Source organism: Polyodon spathula, chromosome 5 (assembly GCF_017654505.1).
Source record: "Polyodon spathula isolate WHYD16114869_AA chromosome 5, ASM1765450v1, whole genome shotgun sequence".
NCBI classification, from domain to species: domain Eukaryota; kingdom Metazoa; phylum Chordata; class Actinopteri; order Acipenseriformes; family Polyodontidae; genus Polyodon; species Polyodon spathula.
This window is the reverse complement of record NC_054538.1, coordinates 26858262-26885452: the sequence shown is the minus strand read 5'-3', so window position 1 is coordinate 26885452 and position 27191 is coordinate 26858262. Positions and strand designations below refer to the sequence as shown.

The 27191-nt window shown below is 37.3% G+C and overlaps 1 protein-coding gene across 1 annotated transcript; it reads left to right on the top strand.

Moving 5' to 3' along the window:
- Positions 1-25291, top strand: LOC121315771 (acetyl-coenzyme A synthetase 2-like, mitochondrial). The gene is made up of 14 exons (XM_041250157.1): positions 1-567; positions 1707-1803; positions 3507-3706; positions 5171-5346; positions 5932-6084; positions 8108-8255; positions 11041-11178; positions 11440-11532; positions 12112-12224; positions 14986-15112; positions 17840-17967; positions 18461-18524; positions 19334-19455; positions 23926-25291. The coding sequence occupies exons 1-14, from the start codon at positions 213-215 to the stop codon at positions 24091-24093; spliced, it is 2082 nt and encodes a 693-aa protein (XP_041106091.1). The 5' UTR covers positions 1-212; the 3' UTR covers positions 24094-25291.
- Positions 25292-27191: the final 1900 nt, after the last annotated feature.

Genomic DNA, 27191 nt, shown 5'->3' with positions numbered 1-27191 from the left:
TTTTTGCACTTATGTCGCTAGTGTTTTGTAGCAGTTTTACCGAGTAATTTATATACTCTCTCGATAAACTGACAGAAAGCGAGAAACGACCTTCAGTTACATTGGAATGCGATCTGACTTTCTAGTGACTGGCTCATAAAACTCCAGTCATCTGCCACGCCCCTTTCTTGTGCTGACTGATGAAGTTTTGAGGAAAACTTACAGACTAAAAGATGGCAGCGTCAAGTAAGGGCAGTATGTTGCATCTGCTTTGCAAGTATTATTTCTCCCTAACTAAATGTAGAAGAGGAGTTACTGCTTTACATACAAGCTTTTCACACACAAGAAATACTCACAGCAACGTCTCTGGCACAAATGTAAATTTTTTAATGTTTGAAGCCAGTTCTCCCTATGGTCTGAGATCCTACAAAGAACTTTATGAACTTTCAATACAAGACCCAGAAACGTTCTGGGGGGCTCTTGCAAAAGAAAGGTTGTTGTGGAGCAAACCGTTCGATCAGGTAAAAGACTGTGACTTCAGACAAGGCAAGATAAACTGGTTTTGTGGCGGGCAGCTAAACGTGTCCGGTAAGTAAGCTTCAATTCGCAAGAAACAAATGAACATTATGGATATTACTGAACTTTTAGAAGTTCACTGTTGGCAACGCACAGCAAAGTGTAGTAAATCGTAAAAACGGAAGGTAAATATACTATGGTAAATGATAGCAAATGCACAGCATACTTATACATATTTGCAAAGAATGCAAAACTTTTATAATCACATAGTGGAAGTTTACTTTGGCAAAGGGCATAATAATTCTTTAATAATAATGATCATAGTTATTAGGTATACGTTGTTGACGAATTGGTCCTCAAATCACATTAGTTTGTAAATGTTTAAATTTACAGCTTATTGTAGATATGCAAGAAGTAATACTTTGTTGCCTTATTTAAAAACCATCAACGCATTTCCTGTCAGTTATCCACTAACGTCGAACTCTGCGTCCCTCTCTGAGGTTTAAATGTGCACTTACAAAGGTCTTAATCACCACCAATGATTATTTTATCATGGCTGTTTATTTTACATTAATTAACCAACCATTTACTTACAGTTTATGCATAGTCCCATGTTTTACTCATCAATTGAATGTTTATTATCGGGATCTAAATCCATAAATAAATAAACAATTAAAACATACTTTAATATATTGAAAATTAAACATGCAAGCTCAAACTCTATTTACTGTAACTTCTTGGGAAATTTGAAGCCATTTTTTTTTTTTAGAATAACAAACTCATTATTCCAAACTAATCTATCATATAGAATACGGTTAAACCCTGCGTTTCGTTATGTTAATAGGTTGCCAGGAGTGGGCTGGTTTGTTTTCCTTAGTAGGAGGTTGTGCATTACATGTAATTATATGTAAATTACAGTTGTCTGAAACAAAAACGACCCAGACACTTAATTGAGGGGTTTGTAAGTTGTCTTAAGTTGTTTCTTACTCTTTTTATGTCTTAAAATTAAGGCCACACTAAACGTATTACATAATTTGTTTGTTGCAAGTAGTTAATAAGCATATTACTTCAATTTATATCTTTTTTTAAACAGTTACTATATATGGTATGCATTTGTTATGTAATTCCGTGATATCGGTTATAGTAGTGCCTTGATAGTTATCCAGTTACAAGTAGAGCCCTATAATAATTAAACCTTTTTTTGTTGACAGTGAACTGCTTGGATCAACACGCCCACAAGACACCTGACAGGATTGCTTTGATCTGGGAGAAAGACGAGCCTGGCACTGAGGTCAAGATAACATACAGGTAGGGCATGTTTCTCCATGTTACATTCATGTGCAGGGCACTATTAAACTCAAGCAGTTTGTTTTTTGTCACCACCTGCATTTTAAAGGTTTAGTGTCAGCACCTGCATTTTAAAGCTGCTTGATAAGACATGGAGCTTAACCTACAATTAGAGCATGAAATTGCCACTATTTGTGTTCTGAATGTTCAGTGATCAATGGTGCAAGGGTGTGTGCTCCACAACCTATTGCTTACATATATCTTTGAGATATATGATATCAGGGAAAAGATTTATGATACCTTTGATCCTTGGTGGTTTCGCTTTTGTTTTAGTGTCTAAAACTCAGATTCCACAACGCATAGATGCATGTCCTTATATATGGCATTTCACCCTGGTAAAAGCTAGTGTGTCTGCATTTACATTTATCTTAGGTAATGTTAACAAGTGGTTTGTGATAAAACAGAGTGCATATTAGGGTTAACTTAATGAGGATAGATTGAGATCAACATACTTTCTTCATATTCTAGCATTAGATACAGGGACACAGGGTTTCTTTAAGAACAGTCAAACAGTATTCTCAAACAGGAAATTGCATATCAGAGCAGTAGACACACATGAAACTGAAAGGTCCTTAATTCAAAAGCATTCTGATGCAATTTGACACGAAGCCAAAAACATAGCTTCCTCACAAACTTTGAATCTCCGGTTCAGCACACTAAAAATAATACAGCATTGCAGTGCCACGCCCTGCTAGAACCATAGTCAGTATTCTTGATCTTAATAGTGATTTTGGCAATAGTTTACAATTCTGTATTACTTTTTAACCACAAGAACAGATAATCTGTTAGGTGTTCTCAGTATGGGAGTTACTGTTTAGTGTGGTGTGTAAGTACAGTAGCAGATTTCAGATAGATAGATAGATACAAGTATAGTAATAGAAATATGCTCTACAAGACTGAACATACAGACGAGCTCAGTGGTGCTCAACTCTGGCTCTCAAGGTCAAATCCAAGCCAGGTTTTTACTCAAAGCAGGTTCTAATATAGTTAATTGAAGGTAATTACTCATTTAGGACCTGGTTGGAATAAAGACCAGGACTGGAATAGATTTCATGGGCCAGAGTTGAGTACTACTGCGCTACCTGCAGCCTTTTATACATACCTGCCTCATTTAAACCAAATTGAATAATTAATCGGTTGGACAACCAATCACGACCCAGTTTTCTCCATTCTAATCACACTCTCATGGAAATTAAGTGTTTTAAACAAGGCTCAAAATGAACCCTTTCCTGGGTTCATTTAATATGCACACATTTAACAAAAACACAATTAAACATTTATACCAAAAATAAACAAACATGAAAATAAAGATAATACTGTAATTGGTGGAATTTGTACAATATGGAAGTTATATAAAGTCCTGAACACAAACAAAATCAACAAAGTTTCAATTAAACACATGCCCACCAACACTTCCAAACAGATATTCCCTAATTTGTAGAGCAGTAGTTTTTAATCCAAGCCAGAGCTGGGACTCTAATCTCATACACAGCGGATGGTTCAGCAGCTTCGTGCCCCACTTTAAAGCATGACATTTTGTGAGAGCTGAGTTCATTTTTAATTTATTTCTTTTTTTTCTATTACTAAATATTAAATGGCAGAATTTTAACTTACTGTAACCCTTTCATAACCCCAACCCTTACTTGTTTCATTATTTGACACAGGGAGCTTTTAGAAACGACCTGCCGGCTTGCTAACACTTTGAGAAGACATGGCGTGCAGAAAGGGGAACGAATTGCCATCTACATGCCTGTCTCCCCCCTGGCAGTAGCTGCTATGCTGGCCTGTGCCAGGATCGGTGCAGTGCACACAGTGGTCTTCGCTGGCTTCAGTGCTGAAGCTCTAGCTGGGAGAATTCAGGATGGTGGGTATTTTGGGACACTGAAATTGAGAAAGGTTGAGTGGAGTGGAACTACACATTTTGCAGTTAACCTTGCTGTACCCAAGCTCTTTACTACGCATTTAACATGCTTGATGCTGTGGCTTACTATGCGTGCCTGTGTTTTACCATTTGTTTTACTGTCGTTTTACCAGGCTTCTCTCAATATATGCATAGAGTAGCTGGGGCTAGCAGTGTTGAACTACTCCAAATGATTACAAACCCCGTAAAATGGAAAGGAAATAAAAATCTAAATGAACATTCCAAGCTATAGTACTGACTCTTTAAAGGTTAGAGTATATATTTCATTGTGGGGAAATCTACAATAGGTTCTGTAGCCCTTTTTTAAACTGGAAGGTCAACAAGACATAATTCCTGGGTGATTGTTTACTAGTACATAGCTTTTTACTATGCATTTCTGTTGTATCTTACTTCTCAGTTATTTACCGTGTTTGACTATGCTTTATCATGTTTTTACTGTCCCTTTACTGCTATGCTTTTACCATGGTATACCATAGTAGACTTTTATAAGAGTAGTAGTAGTAACATGACCTGTCTTTCCTCCTTTACTGCAGTTTACATGAGGTAATTATTTACTTGAAATGACTTTAGAGGAAGGCTATTGTGTATGTATTGTTTTGTACACACTGCAAGTCACAAGATTAAATGTTAAGGCTGCTGTATATTTAAAATTAAATGGTGTGAGACTACATTTTTTTTAACTAACCTTACAAATTCCTCACAGTTTCTAATAAATCTGGAATTAAATTCCACTCTAGGAAGCAAAGAAACCTCTAACAAGTCTGTCACTTGCATCACTAAAATTCCTGCTGATAAAATACAGTGAACTCCCCAGTGACTTGCAAAAGTTATCTGCTGCTATATAATGCTTTTTGATTGTAAATATGTGATATTGCTGATAAGTATATATTTTTTAGCACAGATATTTACAATATTTTACTTGCCCACTACAGCTATGGCCAAAAGCATTGCATCAATAGAATGAACTAATTTTGCTTCATAGTCAATTGAAACCTGCTGAATAATGTTACTGTACATTCACATATTGAATTACATACTACTTTTGTAGTTTTCCAGATAACGAAAAACTGGTAGAAATAGAAAAATGTGACATTTCGAAATCTGACATAAAATAAATACTGTACTACTATTCTGGCTTCCAGTAGACTTTTGCGATATCATTTAGTAGATCCTTTGATTACATGATCCTAATTATGTTCATATCGTTTTTTTAAATGATGTCTCAATACTAACATTCTAGGTGCTGCAAAACCTTTGGCCATATCTCTAGTATTTTACAGTAAATGTCATTATACATGGGGGGGGGGAGCATTCTTGAATAGTTTAGAGCCCCTGAAAAAATGTAAATATTGCAGTAGGAGTAAATTACCATTATCCTTAGAAACAATTCTAAACATATTTTTGCAGCCCAGTGCAGGGCTGTTATCACTAGTAACCAAGGATTGAGAGGCGGGAGGGTGATAGAACTGAAGAAGACCGTTGACGAAGCCGTGAAGACGTGCCCCACAGTGAAACATGTGTTTGTGGCCAACAGAACAGAAAACAAAGTGCCCATGAGTGAAATCGATATCCAGCTTGAGGAAGTAAGTGCAGTAAAAACATACGATTCTCGGAGAAATTCCAGTGAGGCATCGCAAGTTCAATTTGTAATTTATAACACCACAATAGTGTCAAAAACCTGTTTTGTCAACCTGTTGTTACTCAGATTTTCATCATAGTTCCCTTGCTAATTCTGACTGAAACCTAATTCATGTCCCCAGTGGCGTTGACAAATGTTGATTTAGTAGAGGCGTTGTTGAAACGTTCCACTAAAGCTTTTTCCATTCACTAGGTAAATATGTTTGTTCTGGCATGAAAACATTCACTGTACAGTATATGGATATACAAAGGTGACCAATTCTTCTGGCACTGGTGATTAGATTCCACCAAGTTGCTCATTACATTTATACAGGCTGTTAACAGGGTCTCCCTTACATGGAAAGTACCTTATAGTGGATACATTCCAGTGGGGGCTTTTGGTCAAAGGGCTGTTATGTCCTGAAGACTGCTGTTAAGAGACAGCAAAACACTATTTACAAGCAACGTAAGAGGAAAAAGAACGTAATACCTTACAAGCAAATAGGGTTCTCCTACATAAGTGTTGCTGTTACATTTTGAATCTCCCTCAGGAAATGGCGAAGGAGTCTCCCGTGTGTGACCCTGAGGTCCTGAGGAGCGAGGACATGCTGTTCATGTTGTACACTTCAGGAAGCACCGGGAAACCCAAGGGAATCGTCCACACTCAGGCAGGGTACCTGCTGTATGCTGCACTCACACACCAGGTAGGTCAGATTCTAGAAATTACCACTATGTTATTGCTGCCTCCTCCGCAACCGTTATTAAATCTCTATACAAAATCTGAGTTTCAGAGGGGACAGAAATAACAGATGCACACCACTAGTAGTCATTTTTCAAACCACGTCAATTCAGAAATCCAGCATTTAGAAGTAGTATTAAGGGTATTTAATATGCTGGTATAGTAAGTAAGCATGGTAAATAACGCTTTAAGAAGAAAGAACAATAGATAGTGATAGGAAGGATACATAATAAAAGTTTAAAAAGGTGAGAAATAGTTGCTGACAAGTGGATCAACCGATAAAACATAGCATTAGCATTCAATGGAAAATGATCTTTGGAACCTAAGAGAGCAGTGGGGTTACAAAAATGTGAATGTTGCTCAATGGCCATAAAATAACCACTGTCAGTTTCACTGCAATCTCCGGAGCCATATGTTACTGATCCCTGGGCTAAGTGACACAAGGGGTTGTAAAATGTAATGGGTAACATATCTGATGGCTGGCAGCTGCATCCTGATTGGTGTCAAGCGACTCTGAGGCTAATGGTCACCCCTGTGGTCGAAGAGAGAAGGTTGACGGTCTATCAGAATCCCTGACCGCTCAGATGGCTTAGCTAGGAATTATCCACTATGCCTGGAATGGAATAAAAAGACTAATTCCCATATTGCCAGAAGTTTACATTGTGGAACATTCTTATCTTTCTGGTATATTGTAAAAAAATGAAAGTGAACCATGACATTAATAATCTATGACAGATTTACAGTACTGCTCTTTAGCACCTAGGTGCTCCTTTTTCCTATAAAAAAAAAATTAAAAAAAAGATTGCTAACCCTCTTACTTAAATATTAAGTCACTTATTAGTTACTTAAGTTCAGGTAAATATACTTAGTTTACTGTGAATAAACCTTTTTGGTGGCCATGAATAATTTGTTTCAGATACGTCAAACAAACCTTCACAGAAATTACCAAAGATCATTGAAAAGGTAAACACACCCAACACCATATTTTCTTTTTTAATGCAAAATATTTTGAAGCTTTTAATATATATATTTTTTAGGAAAATAAGAATTTACAAGGAACTTCTGTAAGGTAAGTGCAGAAGGCCAAGTTCAAAGTTTTGTAAATGAGAAGGGGTAGTCAGCTATGCGTCAAATACATTTTTTTTAAGTATAATATATTGATATACTGTACAGCTGGGCCTGTACCTTTTAGGTTATTCATTGTAAATGTGCATAAATAAAAGACCACGATTAAAGCAAAACATAAAATGAAAATAGAATTAACAAAAGCATGCCCACAAAAGAAACTTGTGCCTTCAACTTTCTGATCTGAAGATAGACTAATCTATTTAAAAAAAAACAAAACAAAGAGGGAGTACTGTCTACATTTATTTTCCATAAACAATAATTTCTGCATACCTCCATGGGTATAAATATGAAACCCTGGACCTGTCCCAGCTTGGCATAGTCTGTTTAGAACCAGCCAGCAAGCCAATCGGCTTTACAGATCGTCCACACAAAACACCCATATGCCCACGTGGCTCAATGCCAGCCAGACCCTTAACCTATGTTCTTCATTATAATGAAAGAGTAATTTACTGAGTAGCTGATTGTGATGAATTTGTAAAAAAAATAAAATAAAAGGACCAAAGTAACACACATGCTTGGGTCTGGCGCTGATATGCCGTTTATTTATATAAGTATGCCTACTTGGAAATCACTGTCTAAATGTGATGCCACTTTTATAAAGTGGGTGGCCCCTTAGTTGATGAAAGACTACCTGAATAATCCCAGCACACTGTTTTGGACTGATCAAGGCACCGCTTGTCTACACTTATATTTCTACCTCAGAATTTGTAATAAAAGTTAATATTAATTATACATGTTTTTCAACATTGAACTTGTTCTAATGAAAAAAAATCAGATAATCTAGGAAAGTACCTTGATTTTATAGCAGCTGTGTTAAAAAAAAAAAAAAAAAAAACCTTGTCTATTTTTCCTCCTTTTAGTACGTCTTTGACTACCGGCCAGGGGACGTCTTTGGCTGTGTGGCAGACATTGGCTGGGTCACGGGCCACAGCTACGTGGTGTACGGCCCTCTTTGCAATGGTGCCACCACTGTCCTCTTCGAGAGCACTCCTGTTTATCCAGACCCTGGTGAGATATTTAAGTTGTCAGGATTTCTGTGCCGCTGCTAAGGATTTTGTTGCTGTGCACTGCAAGCCTTGATTTAAATTCACTATCCTTCTCAAATGTTTCAAGCATCTTGTTATATTCTGAGACATTGCAGAACTTTTACAAATTGCTAGAGGAGGACATTTGAGTCCAAAACTCATAGGTCGTTTGGTTGATTAGTTCTCTTATTGATTCCAGAATCTCATAATATGATATTTGAAATGATCATTTTTATTTCCTGCGTGCAGTACCTTACACTTTTCTCTATTAAATGTCATTTGCCATGTGTCTGCCCAGTTCTGAAAATCTTGTCTAGATCATTTTGAATGACCTTTGCTGCTGCAACAGTGTTTGCAACTCCTCCTACTTTTGTGTCGTCTGCAATTAACAAGTTTGCTTACTATACAGGACTGAATCTAAATCATTAATGTAGATTAGGAATAGCAGAGGACCTAATTTACTGATCCCTGTGGTACACCGCTGGTTACCACACTCCATTTGAGGTTTTTCCTCTAATCAGTACTTTCTGTTTTCTACATGTGAACCACTCCCTAATCCATGTACATGTGTTTCCTTGAATCCCAACTGCATTGTACAGTTTGAGAATTAATCTTTTATGCGATTTAAATTCAACAGTCTTTTTAACACATCTATCCAATTTTGACTTTTTTATAGCTTCCCCACTTGCCATAGATGAAGACTTTCTGGAAATCTAGGTCTTTTTCAAGATAAAATATCTCCCATATGTTTTTTTATGTACATTTTTATTTGTATCTGCGTGCATTTACACTTTTCTCTATTAAATGTAATTTTCCATGTGGTCTGCACATCCTTGTCTATTTTTGAATGACCTTTGCTGCTCGGTACAGTGTTTGCATCCTCAAAAAAATCACTAGCAATGTTTAGTTAGTAGATTTCTGTGTACTGATCTGTGGTACCCTTTCCATGCTATTTAACGTGTTTTTTTAAGAGCTCTAAGTCAGTACTTTCTGTGTTCTATGTTAACCACTCCCTAATCCAGACTGTCTCCCAGCATTCATTTTGATAATTATCTCTTTTGTGCGGGACTTTGTAAAACGCTTTCTGAACCATATATTCTGCTTTGTAATCCATTTCGATGTTGCATCAAAAAAATTTTGGATCTCCCTTTCCTAAAAACCATTATAGGAAACCTGGTTTTTCCATAAGGTAATTTTCATATCTTAATAGAAGTTTGCATATAATGGAAGTCTTACTGGTCTGTAGTTACCTTTTTCAGTTTTGTTTCCCTTTTTGTGGATCGGTATTACGTTTGCAATTTTCCAGTCTGCCTCGGTACCACCCCTGTGTCAAGAGACTGCTGCATGATCTTGGTTGTTAGAACAACCATCCTTCTTCTGTTGGTGTTTTCTCTATTTTACTCAAATCTACTTCTGTTAGTCTCTGTTTCATGCCTTCATAGTTTGCTTTTTTAAAATTGTAAACCTTAGCTTTAGTCTTTATGTCTTTGATGATTTAAAAAAGCACTTCAAATGAGACCATGTTACTGGTCTGAGTTTGCCATTGGTTCTCTGACCTCTGGTGCCACCACTGTCCTCTTCGAGAGCACTCCTGTTTATCCAGACCCTGGTGAGATATTTAAGTTGTCAGGATTTCTGTGCCGCTGCTAAGGATTTTGTTGCTGTGCACTGCAAGCCTGCCTGAAGTGGAAGCATAGTTTATGCTTCATCACTCACTACACACTACTCGTTTGTGGTTGGAGAGAATGTGACTGAAAGAACCAAAAAGTCCATTTGATGCTGTTATCATAGTACAACTTGATAACAGTTAATATCAAATGTAATCCCTCAGGGGTGGCAAGGTTTGGGTTGACATTCAGACATCAGATCTGAGGGAAGTGTGTGAAAGCTTCCACTACATCACATCACTTTGAATAAAAACATGTATACTGCAATTCCAGAAAGTTTAATAAAAACTAGATATGTTTAATAGTAATAATAATAATAATAATAATAATAATACTTGGCCAAGACTGCAGACAGAAATACTCATAGCAGGGTAAAACCACAGCTATTGAGAGCTACTTTATACTGTATTATAGTACAGCACCATAGGCTGAAGGTCCATTATCTGCTAAGATTAAATACCAGCTGTAGTTTATAGTGAGGTTGTTAGAAACTAGAGGGACTAACCTGAATTTGCCATCATGCTGTACAGTTAATGTAGTAACTTTAAAATCCATTATCTACACAAGGACAGAACTTGTCCTTAGTGTTAGTATCCAGAAATGATGACGGATAACAGAAAACAAGACGATAGCAATGCAGTTAAACTTGGCTGATATATCTGTGACACAAATAATAGAATACTACAGGTTATACATTAAGTGAATCTTTTATTAAAAAAATTAATCTGATCTGAGTTTTAGGTCTTCATAAAACTGATTTGTTTAGATTATCAAGCTATTACTGTGAATATATAATATAATATTCAGTACTACTACTCTTTTTTTGCTGTGTTCCTAATAGCAGTAGGAGGGATAGGTATGAAGTTCACATGCATACACATACACTGACCAAATTGAGTATGATTACCTTCTTAGTTAAATTAATAACCCCCATATTAATTAATATTTTATGACTATGACTGTCACCACTTTGCATTAAATTTTAATCAAAGAAGATGGGAATTTAAAAGAAAGTAGCAGACAGCTTTAATTTGACTCCTGACCATACTCGGTTCCTGTTTTGTGATAGCTGTTTTTGTTGGGTGTGTGGGGATGTTCCAGGTCGATACTGGGAGATGGTGCAGCGCTTGAGAATTAATCAGTTTTATGGTGCCCCCACTGCTATCCGGCTCCTGCTGAAGTATGGGGAGAGCTGGGTGAAGAAGTATGACCGGTCCTCCCTGAAAACATTGGGGTCTGGTAAGTGAAGTCAAAATGAAAATGCGGAAGATTTCTTTATCCTTTATCCTTGAATCAGCTGACTATCAATTGTATTAAAAAAAAATGGGAATCCCTCCCAAAGTAGTGGGCCCCATGCAAAGCCATTTGTAATTTTATACTATGCCAGTATTGTGAAAGTTATTTTACCAAAATGTAAGCTGTTTTTATTAGGATTTCAAAAGTAGTGACGATTAAATGTAATCCAATAGAGCTTTTTTTTTTACTATTATTCCCTTGCAGTGGGTGAACCAATCAATAACGAAGCTTGGGAGTGGTTCTATAATGTAGTTGGAGATGGGCAGTGCACTCTGGTGGATACCTGGTGGCAGACGGGTAAGGGACACCTTTCAGTAGTCACCAATATCCACATAATGGATCCATTTACAATTTAGAGATGTCTATGCATAAGCACTTCCATTCCATTTAATGCCATATGTTAGTGTAAGAAGCATTAAGGGCTTCACACCAACTGCGTTATTAAGGGCATCATCAAAAGTCTCTGTCTAATACCTTAAAATAATTTATGAATGTGGTTTTAGTTTCCCTCTAAATGTCTAGTAATCTGATTGCTTGTATGACCCTAAAGCTGGACGTTATCATGAAACAAAGACTACTCGAGACCTCAAAGGGATTTTCTCTCCTTTTTTTAAGTGGGCATTCCATTAAATTAGTAAGCTTGTTTGATTTTTGATTCCGTCAAACAAAGATCAAATCTAATGGTTTTAAGTGATTAAATGTACACGCAATGTGCAAGTCCTGTGCAAGTTAAAATAATAAATAGAATGAGAAACCATCAGAGCGATCCAGTAATTGCTATTCAGTCATATGTGCTTTTTCATTTTTTTCCACTGGTCTCCCCTCCAACTAGTGTACATAATTAAAGTCCTGCTGTATCTGTCTCCTTATCATCAGAGACTGGAGGAATCTGCATCAGCCCGAGACCATCCGAGCAAGGAGCAGAGATTGTCCCTGCCATGGCAATGAGGCCTTTCTTTGGGATCCAGCCTGTGTTGATGGATGAAAAGGTAACTGTTTTTATTCAATAGGAATGGAATATCATTCAAACAATTGCCAAATTCACAACAAAACATTTCTGAGTGACCCCTATAAGGTGTTGAAGAAAGGAGGGTTACCGAGATACAGTATATCAAGACAAAAGAACAGGCGCACAACATCGCTCTAAAATCAGTAAAGTAATAAAATATAAAGTGTCCAAAATGTATACAAACTTACCTAGAAGTTACCTCAAGCCTACCGGTTAAGTAGGATTTGAGTTAATAACCCAGAAATTCCAAACATGTATTTAATGACAAATAAAAACAAAAAGTGCCTGTTGCTTGTCAAAGAGCAATGAGGGAGCAGTGTTGAGAGATAATCAACTGGGAGTAATCTCTCTAAAAGTGGCTTATGGGCAGAGTGCTACCAATATGGTCTCCTGTAGCAGTGCTTAGAGCACTGTGGGGTTACAGGAGTGTTTGCATTCATTCGGTACTTTTGGTGATTGATCCTGTTTGACCTCTTTCTTTGTGTGCTTATGTCTACCACTATTTTCCTTCTCTACAGCATTACTTGAAAACATAAGTTATATTTTGTGTATATATCAAAATGCCACACAGGTTGGTTGCTATGTATTCACAGTGTGAAATAGCATGTGTTTTGCATGGTTAGCTCTGCACCAACTATGTGTTCTGTACAGCAACACATACACTGTAATTGCAGGTGTTAATGGTATTGGAGTAGGGTTATTTTTAGAATATTTTATAAATTGTATGAATATGAGAGGCAAATCCAGTAGCCAACTGTTTTTGAATTTTTTTTATTTGTTTCCACATTTTTTGTTGTTTTACACTCCGCCACCACAGTTTAAGAATACATATGGATCATTCCACACCAACTCAACCAGAGGGACATTTCATTGCACGTCTGTCTCAGATTTTCCAAGAAAAATTCACTTGGGGGTTTTCAGACACACTGAGTTCAGAAATGAGAGCCATTTTTTTTTTTTTTTTAATTTCCCCTTCGACTTGTGACCTTGCAAAGTTCATTCTAAAACGAGAAAGGGACCTTGACCAGAAAAATCACCCTGGGTGCAATTTAGATGCTACCGTCATGTGTAGCACCTCGTTCTACTCATATTGAATAGGGCTATTCAGAACAAAATACTAGGAGCACCCTACTCACTTCTGGCAAAGACGAGGGGTAACTGACAAGTTTCATTTGAACTTCAGCCTAACCCTTTACCCTTTAGGGGATGTGAGTCCTAAAATGTAAATATAGGTGTAAGAACCTTAGTAAGTCTTCCAAATTCTGTAAAACTTGGCCTAAACTTGGTACAAATAGCAAAAATTCAAATTTCAAGGGGGCTTAATGACCAGTGGTGAGACTTGAAATCAAAAGTTTTTCACAGAATTTGGAAGAGTGGTCCCTAAGGTTCTTACAGCAATACTTACAATGTAGGACCCACATCCCCTACAGGGTAAAAGGTTAGGCTGAAGTTCAAATGAAACTTGTCGGTTACCCCTCGTCTTTGCCAGAAGTGAGTAGGGTGCTCCTAGTATTTTTGTCTTAAAAGCCCTATTCAATATGAGTAGAACGAGGTGCAACACATAATGGTAGCATCTAAATTGCATCCAGGGTGATTTTTCTGGTCAAAGTCCCTTTCTCACTTTAGGTTGACCTTTGCAAGGTCACAGATCGAAGGGGAAATTAAAAAAAATAATGGCTATCATTTCTGAACTCAGCGTGTTTGAAAACCTCCAGGTGAATTTTTCTTGGAAAATCTGAGACGGATGTTCAACGGCACTGGTTGCGTTGGCATGGAATGATCATATGCTCTAAGAAGTTAATGTCCCTCTTTTAAATAAGTAAATGAATAACATGAACAATAACTAACACCAGTAACTTCTCCAAGCTGAGCGGTGGGTGCTGACTTAATCAGCTTTATTGTCTTGCATAATTAAATCAAAGCATGATCAAGTAGTAAAAATGGTAAACAAATAGAGAATTCATGTGATTTGCTTTCAGCCCTGAAGCACAATAATACTACATCTGCACTCTGGTACAGTGACTATAGTAGCATCCCAAGTATTTAATTCATTACCCCCATAAAACTAACAAAAAGCTCCCCAATGAATAACATATGCTTACGGCCATGGTTCCTCTTTACTTCAATCACTTTATTAGTTTCCAGATGAACCCAAAGGAAACTCTTCCAATCTGCTCACTGTATTTAACAACCTCTGTGCAATGCAATCAGGTATTTAATCAGCTGGATAATTGAAATATTCTGTAGTAATCTTGCTGTGCCTGTGGTGCTTTAGGCAGACCTGCTTGCCTTTTCATTTATTGTGCTGTGAGGGACAATGACCTGACCCCAGAGATCGGACTGATTAGAATATCTTGACCAGTTTAACAATAATTAAAACAAACCAATCATCAACTTCAAAAGTTTGAGAGTTTTGCTTTCTGTTCTCTTGCCTGCTTTCGTCTTGGTTTTTCCTGATTTGTTCGTTTTGTAGGATGTTATTAGGGCGAAAAAGTGCGTTTGGGTGCTTTATTTTTCTGGTGTTTAGTTTTAAAGTGTGCACAAAATACAGTAATAAAGAACAGTACCTTAGAGTACTGGACGCAACCCACTGCCTCCCCCATCTCCACCCTTGCAGCTAACCCATTGGCCGAATTACATTTTCAACAAAACAAAAGGTTGGTCACTATTGCCTTGTTCGATGGTCAGAAAATAGCCCTTCCACCTTGGCCAGTGTACAATATGCCATTGTTTACTTGCAGGGTAACCGAGTAGAAGGGAATAATGTCTCTGGAGCCCTGTGCATTGGTCAGCCGTGGCCTGGCATGGCAAGAACTATTCACGGAGATCACCAGAGATTCGTGGACTCTTATTTGAAAGATTATCCAGGTAAGTGAATCTGAAAGCACAAGAAACAAAGCATTGTCCTTCATTTTTGCAACAATTTAATTACTAATATCTGTTTTTATCTGTCTCTATTTTTGTCATTTATATTGGATTGTGTGCACCAGTGGTAGCCAATACACCAAGTATTGAGATCCATTTTGAGATCATATGACGCTTGAAGTTACCAGCATGAGCCATATTGAAACTTGTGTTGAACAGTATTAACATAAAGGTTTGTCGTTCAGTTCTGTAATGGAAAATTCCAGCTCCCACCTTTTGTTAACGTTACACTTTGGCGGCAACGTCGCCTCGTTGGAAAGAGTTGGGATATTTTCATCTAAATTAGTACTACTGGAAGGCACAGAAGGCTCTCCCCCATCTTTTGTAACTCGCACCACAAAGCCACCAAACACACGACTATAGTTATTAGCGCCATCTGCTGTTTGGAATGTCGTGTTTGTATTCATAGTCCGGAATTACATTTTTAAATATGCACTCAACCATTTAAAAACTATTCTCTGCTTATGTGCTGATGCTTGTTCAGATTTGCCTCAATCTGCCAAAAATTTTTTGCGATCCACTAGTGGATCACGATCCACATACTGACCACCACTGTTGTGCACAAACATTTTGATTATGGCGTAGATATATCTGCTTTCAGTTTGCAGACATAGCAGATGAGCTAATTAACCTAATTGGATTATATATATAATATATATATATCTATATATATACTATATATACTCTATATATATATATATATATATTATATATACTCTGACCACTGCAAAAATTATCAGTTTCTCTGGTTTTACTATTTATAGGTATGTGTTTGGGTAAAATGAACATTTTTGTTTTATTCTATAAACTACTGACAACATTTCTCCCAAATTCCAAATAAAAATATTGTCATTTAGAGCATTTATTTGCAGAAAATGACAACTGGTCAAAATAACAAAAAAGATGCAGTGTTGTCAGACCTCGAATAATGCAAAGAAAATAAGTTCATATTCATTTTTAAACAACACAATACTAATGTTTTAACTTAGGAAGAGTTCAGAAATCAATATTTGGTGGAATAACCCTGATTTTCAAGCACAGCTTTCATGCGTCTTGGCATGCTCTCCACCAGTCTTTCACATTGATGTTGGGTGACTTTATGCCACTCCTGGTGCAAAAATTCAAGCAGCTCGGCTTTGTTTGATGGCTTGTGACCATCCATCTTCCTCTTGATCACATTCCAGAGGTTTTCAATGGGGTTCAGGTCTGGAGATTGGGCTAGCCATGACAGGGTCTTGATCTGGTGGTCCTCCATCCACACCTTGATTGACCTGGCTGTGTGGCATGGAGCATTGTCCTGCTGGAAAAACCAATCCTCAGAGTTGGGGAACATTGTCAGAGCAGAAGGAAGCAAGTTTTCTTCCAGGACAACCTTGTACTTGGCTTGATTCATGCGCCCTTCACAAAGACAAATCTGCCCGATTCCAGCCTTGCTGAAGCACCCCCAGATGAGTCCAATTTTCAGCTTTGCCCAACACCTGGTCGTCTAATGGTTAGACAGAGACCTGGAGAGGCCTACAAGCCACAGTGTCTCGCACCCACTGTGAAATGTGGTGGAGGATCGGTGATGATATGGGAGTGCTTCAGCAAGGTTGGAATCGGGCAGCTTTGGCATGAATCAAGCCAAGTACAAGGTTGTCCTGGAAGAAAACTTGCTTCCTTCTGCTCTGACTGTTCCCCAACTCTGAGGATTGGTTTTTCCAGCAGGACAATGCTCCATGCCACACAGCCAGGTCAATCAAGGTGTGGATGGAGGACCACCAGATCAAGACCCTGTCATGGCCAGCCCAATCTCCAGACCTGAACCCCATTGAATACCTCTGGAATGTGATCAAGAGGAAGACGGATGGTCACAAGCCATCAAACAAAGCTGAGCTGCTTGAATTTTTGCGCCAGGAGTGGCATAAAGTCACCCAACATCAATGTGAAAGACTGGTGGAGAGCATGCCAAGATGCATGAAAGCTGTGCTTGAAAATCAGGGTTATTCCACCAAATATTGATTTCTGAACTCTTTCTTTAAAAATGAATATGAACTTATTTTTTTTGTTATTTTGACCAGTTGTCATTTTCTGCAAATAAATGCTCTAAATGACAATATTTTTATTTGGAATTTGGGAGAAATGCTGTCAGTAGTTTATAGAATAAAACAAAAATGTTCATTTTACCCAAACACATACCTATAAAGAGTAAAACCAGAGAAACTGATAATTTTGCAGCGGTCTCTTAATTTTTTCCAGAGCTGTGTATATGTGTGTATATATATATATATATATATATATATATATATATATATATATATATATATATATATATATATATATATATATATATGTGTATATATATATATATATATATATATATATATATATATATATATATATATATATATATATATATATATATATATATATATATATATATAATAACATAAGAAAGTTTACAAACGAGAGGAGGCCATTCGGCCCATCTTGCTCGTTTGGTTGTTAGTAGCTTATTGACATTATATACATTTAAATTCAACACTTTTCACAATGTATCTGAGCATCTTGTTATATATAAATAACATAATTTTCTCTAAAGGGCAGTTCACACCAACCATTTAGGTTGATTGTCAATAATACAGCAAACTTACAGAATTGATTCTTTATCCACTTCTGTTCATGTTAAAGGGCACTATTTTACTGGCGATGGTGCTCACAGATCTAAGAAAGGGTATTACCAGATTACGGGCCGGATGGATGATGTCATCAATATCAGTGGTCATCGACTAGGTACAGCAGAGATTGAGGATGCCATGGTAAGACACTTGCAGTTAATGCCAAATGAAAACAAGGGTAGAGTTCATTCTCTAATATTGGAAACGTTATAAACCTGGATGTGTAATTGGAATTTCAAAGATCCACAGACATACAAATGAGTCACATTTTTATACCTGGCATTGTCTATCTTCTAGTAAGGAGAGAGTATTTCAGATTGTAAAAGTCTGACAAGACGCAGTACAAGGGAAAACAAAGACAACTTATTTTGGTAAACTTTTACTATTGAGATGTTCCCTTTGTATTGACTAGGGGCAATGTTCTCTAAACATTTACTATAAGCTCATGTTTTATTTCATCCTGCTGCTGTGGAAATAAGATCAATTTTTAGACTGTTAAAGATTTTCAAACATTTTATGAATAGCGCCCTACTTTTCTTGTTGGTTCTTCCACTGTAATAACTTCTTATATTTGCTTCCATTATAACGTTAAAGCAACACTATGCATATAAAAAGGTTATATATTCATTTTTAGGATGAGCATCCTGATGTTCCAGAAACAGCAGTGATTGGCTTTCCTCATGATATTAAAGGTGAAGGTACGTCAAAAGTGGACACACCTGCAACATGGTGCACAACCATTTCTTGTTGATCACATAACTGGCAATATGCAAATATCAACTTAAAACTTCTAGTTATTCACACAGGGACCTGTGTAAAACATATGACAAAAGTAGTTATTCTTTTCACAAAATCCCCTTTCTCAATTGCATCATCATGTTGACCTCACATGTGTGTGGTATTGGCCTCAGATTAGTTTCCATCATAATGTAATAACAGAACTCCAAGAAAATTGTGTCCCTTATCAGTATATGGTTATTAATACTGTACGTATCTAGAATATACCTTATCCTACAGTATACTTAATGTGCCTGTTTACTACTCAAACGTGTTTAACCTCTCCTTGAACTCTTTTTATGGCAGCTTCATTCACACGTGTCTTGTCTTGAGGACAGCTTCAGTAATTAAGAACGGTTAGATATTTCTGTGAACAAAGCAATAAAGAATAACTGTGGATTTTAATTATTAACCAATATAAAGTAAGAGAAAGGGATTGCCAACAGGGAATTATCATAATAGAAAAGTAAATAATGGTAGAAGGACACCTTTCCCATTGTAGGGCAGGCATCATTGCCTTTATAGCACCACCTTATGGTAGGACGGGATATTAATTTAGTCGCTGCTACTGCTGTGTTATTACTAACCCCTTAAACTGAAAATGGTGCTCCCATATTGTCATATTGTGAACTAATGCATTTTAGAAATAGCTGACCTGTTTTGTGTTGTGAAAATGTGAAATATGCCATGCCCAGCTAACTATAGTAAAGTTTTTCTTCATTTGTTCCAGCTGCATTTGCTTTTGTGGTATTAAAAGATAACATTTCCCTTACTGAGTCGGCAGTTGTTGATGAGCTTAAGGCTATTGTGGCTTCCAAAATAGCCAAATACGCTGTGCCTGATCATGTTTTGGTAAGTAAACATTAAGTCAGAAATATATTGACAAATATATTTCAACACTACGAATAATTCCATAAAAACACTTTTTAAGAGAAAAAAACACTTAGGCACATGCACTAGTCAAGCAGCTATTGAGCTGTTTCAACAGGCAAATTGAATCAAATTGTAAAAAAGAAAGTAATTAAATACAAACATCCTCCAATTGAATTCACATGCTCTAAAGCTGGCAATTCCAGGGATTGCTTTAGTACAGCTTGTGTGTTTCCAAGAAGTAATTATTACATCAATAATCTCCTTAATGTTGAGGCTAAGGGAGCAGCTTTAGGACTAAATGGACGATTGAGGCTTATTTTTTCCCAAACTAAAAAAGAAAGAGGAGTCATGTCAGGATAATAAAAAATGGAATAACGCAAATGGTTTTTAAAAATAAAATTGTGTCAAGAAGTATTTGTTCAATCTATACATTTTTTTATCCCTCCCTCAGCTAGGATACATAAACAAATGCCACACTTTTAAATTGTATCTATCTATCTATCTATCTATCTATCTATCTATCTATCTATCTATCTATATGAGAATGATTTCTTTGTGATGAAACTTGGTTAGGACAGTGTAATGAGAGTATTAGAATCTGGGGTTAGATGAAAGAATCTGCCCTCCTGTCCGTTCGTTGTATGTTAGAAGGCGTTTATATTTTTACATGAACATATAAGAACATAAGAACATAAGAACATAAAGTTTACAAACGAGAGGAGGCCATTCGGCCCATCTTGCTCGTTTGGTTGTTAGTAGCTTATTGATCCCAAAATCTCATCAAGCAGCTTCTTGAAGGATCCCAGGGTGTCAGCTTCAACAACATTACTGGGGAGTTGATTCCAGACCCTCACAATTCTCTGTGTAAAAAAGTGTCTCCTATTTTCTGTTCTGAATGCCCCTTTTTCTAAACTCCATTTGTGACCCCTGGTCCTTGTTTCTTTTTTCAGGCTGAAAAAGTCCCTTGGGTCGACACTGTCAATACCTTTTAGAATTTTGAATGCTTGAATTAGGTCGCCACGTAGTCTTCTTTGTTCAAGACTGAACAGATTCAATTCTTTTAGCCTGTCTGCATATGACATGCCTTTTAAGCCCGGAATAATTCTGGTCGCTCTTCTTTGCACTCTTTCTAGAGCAGCAATATCTTTTTTATAGCGAGGTGACCAGAACTGCACACAATATTCAAGATGAGGTCTTACTAGTGCATTGTACAGTTTTAACATTACTTCCCTTGATTTAAATTCAACACTTTTCACAATGTATCCGAGCATCTTGTTAGCCTTTTTTATAGCTTCCCCACATTGTCTAGATGAAGACATTTCTGAGTCAACAAAAACTCCTAGGTCTTTTTCATAGATTCCTTCTCCAATTTCAATATCTCCCATATGATATTTATAATGTACATTTTTATTTCCTGCGTGCAGTACCTTACACTTTTCTCTATTAAATGTCATTTGCCATGTGTCTGCCCAGTTCTGAATCTTGTCTAGATCATTTTGAATGACCTTTGCTGCTGCAACAGTGTTTGCCACTCCTCCTACTTTTGTGTCGTCTGCAAATTTAACAAGTTTGCATACTATACCAGAATCTAAATCATTAATGTAGATTAGGAATAGCAGAGGACCTAATACTGATCCCTGTGGTACACCGCTGGTTACCACACTCCATTCTGAGGTTTTTCCTCTAATCAGTACTTTCTGTTTTCTACATGTTAACCACTCCCTAATCCATGTACATGTGTTTCCTTGAATCCCAACTGCGTTCAGTTTGAGAATTAATCTTTTGTGCGGGACTTTGTCAAAAGCTTTCTGGAAATCTAAATAAACCATGTCATATGCTTTGCAATTATCCATTATCGATGTTGCATCCTCGAAAAAATCAAGCAAGTTAGTTAGGCACGATCTCCCTTTCCTAAAACCATGTTGACTGTCTCCCAGTACCCTGTTACCATATAGGTAATTTTCCATTTTGGATCTTATTATAGTTTCCATAAGTTTGCATATAATAGAAGTCAGGCTTACTGGTCTGTAGTTACCTGGTTCAGTTTTGTTTCCCTTTTTGTGGATCGGTATTACGTTTGCAATTTTCCAGTCTGTCGGTACCACCCCTGTGTCAAGAGACTGCTGCATGATCTTGGTTAGCGGTTTGTAAATTACTTCTTTTATCCCACCGGGTTTTCCCATTTTATTTGGGGGAAGTTGAAATCCCCCATTAGTATGGCTTCTCCTTTGCTACACACATTTCTAATGTCATTGTATAACAGATTATTGTGCTCACCGTCTGAATCTGGCGGTCTATAGCATGCTCCTATTATTATGCCTTTTGAATTTTTGTCTGTTATTCTGACCCATATTGATTCGGTTTTATTTTCTTTGTCCAGGTTTAACACCTGGGCTTCAAGACTGTTTCTTATGTATAGCGCTACCCCTCCTCCTCTTCTGTCCTGCCTGTCTTTCCTATACAGTGTATACCCACAAATATTATATTCGTCCCCATCACTCTCAGATAACCACGTTTCTGTAACACCTATCACATCATAGTTACCTGTTAGTGCAGTAGCTTCAAGTTCTAGAATTTTGTTTCTGATACTTCTAGCATTTAGATAAATACATTTAATGGTTGTCTTACCTGAGTTGTTGTTCTTGTTTTGATGCGGTCTCCCTTCTGTTTTTTTGTTGATTTCTCCCCCCTTCCTTTCTAGTTTAAATGCTTCCGAACCTGCTCGAGGATCTTTTCTCCAAGTAGACTAGTTCCCTTGTTATTTAAATGCAGTCCATCCCGTCTATACAGATAGTCCTCGTTGTAGAATGTGGTCCAATGATCAAGATAGGTGAAGCCTTCCCGTGTGCACCACGTCTTCAGCCATTCGTTTTGATTAATTATTTCCAGCTGTCCATATGGTCCTTTGCAAGGTGCGGGTAGTATACCAGAAAATACCACAGTTTTGGTTTTCTCTTTTAATTTCCTTCCTAGCTCTCTGAATTTGTTTTGCAGGGATTTTGGTCTGTCTCTTCCAATGTTGTTTGTACCGATGTGGACGACTACTACCGGGTCGTCTCCTGTTCGTTCTAGGAGCCTGTCCACGTTTTCAGTGATGTGCTTGACCGAGGCTCCCGGAAGGCAGCACACTGTTGTAGTAAGGGGGTCCAAACTGCGAATTGAACTTGCTGTGTTTCTCAATATGGAGTCCCCAACAATCATGACCTCCCTTCTTTTTGCTGTCTGGTCACCACTGTCAATAGGGTCCTGGATGTTGTTCCTTTCATTCTCTTGTTGTTGGTTCTGCTCATCAAAATTCTGAAGTGACTCAAATCTGTTGGTTGTTTTGATTTCTGGTGGTTGTGTTTGACGAAGTTTCTTTTTTTCCCTGCTTCTGCCTACCTGAACCCAGCTGTTCTGACCTTCTATCTCCCTGGTGGCTTTCAGTCTGTTAGGGGTGATGCAGACTTCCATGAATTGTGGGTGTGCCAGTTCCTCAAGATCCTGTTGCTGTCTCACTTCTTCCAGCTCCATTTCTAGCATACTTACTAGTTTATGCAAATCCTGGATCGCGCGGCACTTTACGCACACTTGGTTTAGCTCTGCTGGGTTTTCTTAGATTTCCCACATCAAGCAGGTGTCACAGATTACTGGCTTGAAGACCATGTTGAGGTTTTTTTTTTTGAAGTTTAGTTTCTTCTGCAGCTGTCAACCTGCTTTCAAACTGCTTCGAAACTGCTCTGTACTTTTCCACGCCTGTACTTCTCCCACTCGCTGTCGCTTCCACTCGCTGTCGCTGGGAAGACTGCCTCGTTTAACTACGTTGTTCTGCTGTGCTGTTGGCTCCTCCCCTCACCCGTGTCTCAAAACGGCGCTGAATTTGAATCAGCTGCTCCGAGTTTCAGCTTGTTTGTTATCAGAAAAACACACGCGGCTGTTTGACTTTGAGCTGCTGCTGTGTTTCCCCAATGTCCTCTGTTTTCTGATTAAAGCAATTCAAGATGCAATTTCTCCTTTCTGCTTCGAAACTGCTCTGTACTTTTCCACGCCTGTACTTCTCCCACTCGCTGTCGCTTCCACTCACTGTCGCTGGGAAGACGGTTGATGTAGGTCATAATCTGTTAATGGCCGTGGAGGAATAAGCATTACACTGTTGCAAGGGATCCTAACACCCTCAACTAGTGCCCATAATTTGTTGGCATAATTTAAATACATTACACAGAAATCTAAAAAAGACTGGACAAGGTGTTTTTATTGTGGTAGAGATTAAGATCAGTAATGCAAACTACTGCATGAAATGTACAATAACACGAACCCTAATTCAAATACAGTATGTAGTATACAGTAAGGGTTAAGGGACTATTTGATTTTACATTCCAGGAGTCTTGAATCCCATAATGCTGTAAAATAAAAACGAACATCTACACATGTACGTTTTTAATGTTTCGCTTTTTCTTTTCTTCATTCCAGATAGTGAAACGACTTCCAAAAACACGATCTGGAAAAATCATGAGAAGGGTGCTGAAGAAGATAGCAACCAACCAAACCAGTGAGCTGGGAGACATAACAACCTTGGATGATCCCAGTGTGATCACAGAGATAGTGGAGGCATATAAGAAGTACAAAGGCCAGTCATAGAAGGTGTCATCATAGCAAAACATTAGCTCTGTATTGAAGCCCTTTTCATATTGAGAACAGTAAAGTTGGGGCCTAATTTGAGTAATGGCATGTTTTTGGTAGAGAAATGGTTCTAAAATAATTACTGTCTTGTACTTGCTTGTCCAAGTATTGGCTGGCAGCACTGACCAAATGTAGCAACTTTAAGGGCAAATACAACAACCCAACAAATATATATATAGTGAAAGATTTTGCTAATTTTAAGGTTCGGATCCCCTTAAAATCAGACCCAGACATAAGAATTTGTAAATAGCTTTTTTAAATAGGACTTTCATGCCATTTTATTAATTACAGAAATAAAAGACAAATTGAAAAAACAAAAACAAAACCTAACTCCGTTTTGGAGCGCTAACTAAACTTTTTGGGAAAATCCCTAATTATAAACCGGACGGCTACACCGTTTACCGGTAAAACAAAATGGTTTCTAAACACACACAAACCAGAAGGCTCACACGGTACCTTTAAGTTAAACCACCCAGGTTTCTGAGAGAGAGAGAGAGATAGAGACAGAGAGAGGCTAACTTAACTATTACGAATCCTACTTATAACAAACACACGTTTTTAATGATCCCAACTGCAAGAACTGATTTTTTCAATGAAAATTATCCCTATTAGAACAGTCACCTACAGGATTGACCCGGTTACAACGATCCCAGTACTGACTGACGCTGAACTTTCTCCAGTGTCAAGTGTGTTGTTGTTTCAGTGAAAACAAAGACCATGGTTGTCTAATTCAAAGATGGCCTATCGTAGTACAAATCATGCATGACGAATGAAATCGTTGCCTGTCTGTCATCCTCGCACAAACTGCAACCAGTCAACGCACGTGAGGAGCAATCTACGCTGGATAGTTTTTTCAAGAGAAAGGAAATGTAATGGCTGTATTCAGCATGTAAGTGTACATTCTTTACTTTTTCATTTCTTTACTGTTTTGTACCACAGGGGGGAATTAGTGTTGGTCTAACACAGTGCTCACCCGTTATAACGCGCCTCGTTATAGTGTTGAATTGGTTATAACATGGTAGGGTCGTAGCTCCCATTTGCTCCATAATGCCATTACTTTAGCCCATTTATACTCGTTATAAGACGGAACACAAATAGCACGGTCTCCCTATGGCTCCCCATTATAAAGGGTGAGCATTGTGTGTGTGTGTGTGTGTGTGTGTGTGTGTATATATATATATAAGGGATGCACCGAATCCAGGTTTCAGATTCGGCCCGAATACCTACTTTTTGAGCAGGGTTCGGATTTGGCCGAATCCTATATCCGATATCAAGAAATCAAACCGGATGCTCATTAGTATGCATTTTTTATATCAAGAATAGCTTTTTCAAAAATGTCATTCTTGATATCAGAAATGCCATTCTTGATATCAGCAATTGAGGATTAAATGTTAAAACGGCTTGCCATAGTGCCGGGGCGTAATAAGCAATGACAATAATACAATCCCAAAGAACCGAACATTCAAAATCATAACACCTATACATGTTTTGCATTTAAATGGTTTAAGAAAACCCTATTATATTAGCGATGTGCATTCAACAGAAGCTGCTGGTAGATTACAAAACCGATTACCGGAATTAAACTTAGGCTAGGCAGTTGTTATCTTAGTATATTTTTATTGTCTAATTGTATTTATTGAAAAAGGCAAGAGAGAACGAGATCATTCTTATATTTTTTCTTGTTTTAGTGTAAATATAGCAGGCTAATAATAGTAGGCTACAATTTTTTTTTCATTAACAAGTTGTCGTTTGTTGAAATTAATCAACTTTCATATTTTGTTGTGTACTGCTCATTTAATCAAACCAAGTAATGTAAGAAGTTACTTGTATCGTTCATGACGTTTTTCAAATCAAGTAAGCTTGTGCACTCAAGCTGAAATCGTAAAGTAATTTAAAGTAGGCTACACACGTGGCAGCAGTCGCTTTAGCGTGAACGAATAACATGCAGACTTGATACAACCATGTTGAGAATTTAAAAAGAAAGCATTTTATGAGTTTTTACTGAGGTACCTGGAATATGACTGCACGCCCAGAGGTTCCATTCGGTAAAATACTGTTAACTAAAAGGCTCAAAGCTATAGATTGTATGTGTCCCTTCTTAGTAGCTGCCAGTCTGTTTTTCATTCAATAGTTTCCTTCAGTTTTCTTGACAGTTTTTGTAGATTCGGTATTTGGTTCGGTATTCAGACGAATCTTTTGAGATGGATTTGGTATATAGGCAAATCCTGAAAAATTGGATTTGGTGCATCCCTAATATGTTGTAATTTCCAAAGAGGCATTCATTACGTACTAGCCAGTCGATATTTGAAATAATAAAACAGACTCTGCACTCCTAGTATTGGACAAAATCAGAAATACCTCATTTTTATGCTTAGAAAACACAGCAGCTTGCTTTATAGAAAAGATAACCTAAGTGCATTTATGATAGCCTTACAAACTCTTACAAAAGGGTCTTAATGGTTCCATGCAGTGCTGTTCATGTCATTCTGTTTTGATGCTCATGCTTTTGTTGTTTCTATAAAGGATTTGGAATCCGTACCACGTAATGTATATTGGCTTCAATGGTAGTAATTATTTTGCTAATGATAATATTAACCAATGCCAGTGTGTATTAAAATTATAAATGAATGTCGTTGTCATTGGTTACAAACCTGTCAGTGTTTGCAGATTCATATGAAATTGTACTGTGCATCAGTTCATGTCTGTTCTGTGTAAAAGTTCACTATTAAAGTCAAATGTTTTAAAAGGGTATTTCTCATTAACAAATCCTAGATATACTATATTCAAACTGTGAAATATATTTCTTGTTTTTGTTTATGGGCTATTGTTATATTTCAAATCAAAGTGTTCATGTTTGTTTTGTGTGTGGTTTATTTAAACTACTGGATGTTTCTGTATATTGCCTATACAGTACTACCCACAGCTATAGAAAATATTAGTACATAATATCACACCCTTTGAAAGACAGTATTCCATTAAACATCAGGATCCATGTTGGTTTCTTAATTATTTCATTTTGCTATATAACAAGGGATTTGATTTTTTTTTTTTTTATT

What these genes read in the sequence shown, in the direction of transcription:
- LOC121315771 (XM_041250157.1), top strand. Translation starts at nt 213, where the DNA reads ATGGCAGCGTCAAGTAAGGGCAGTATGTTGCATCTGCTTTGCAAGTAT. An exon ending in TCCTGTTTATCCAGACCCTG is followed by an intron (nt 8,256 to 11,040) that starts GTGAGATATTTA and finishes GGGATGTTCCAG; the next exon opens with GTCGATACTGGGAGATGGTG. An exon ending in CAGAGATTGAGGATGCCATG is followed by an intron (nt 17,968 to 18,460) that starts GTAAGACACTTG and finishes ATTCATTTTTAG; the next exon opens with GATGAGCATCCTGATGTTCC.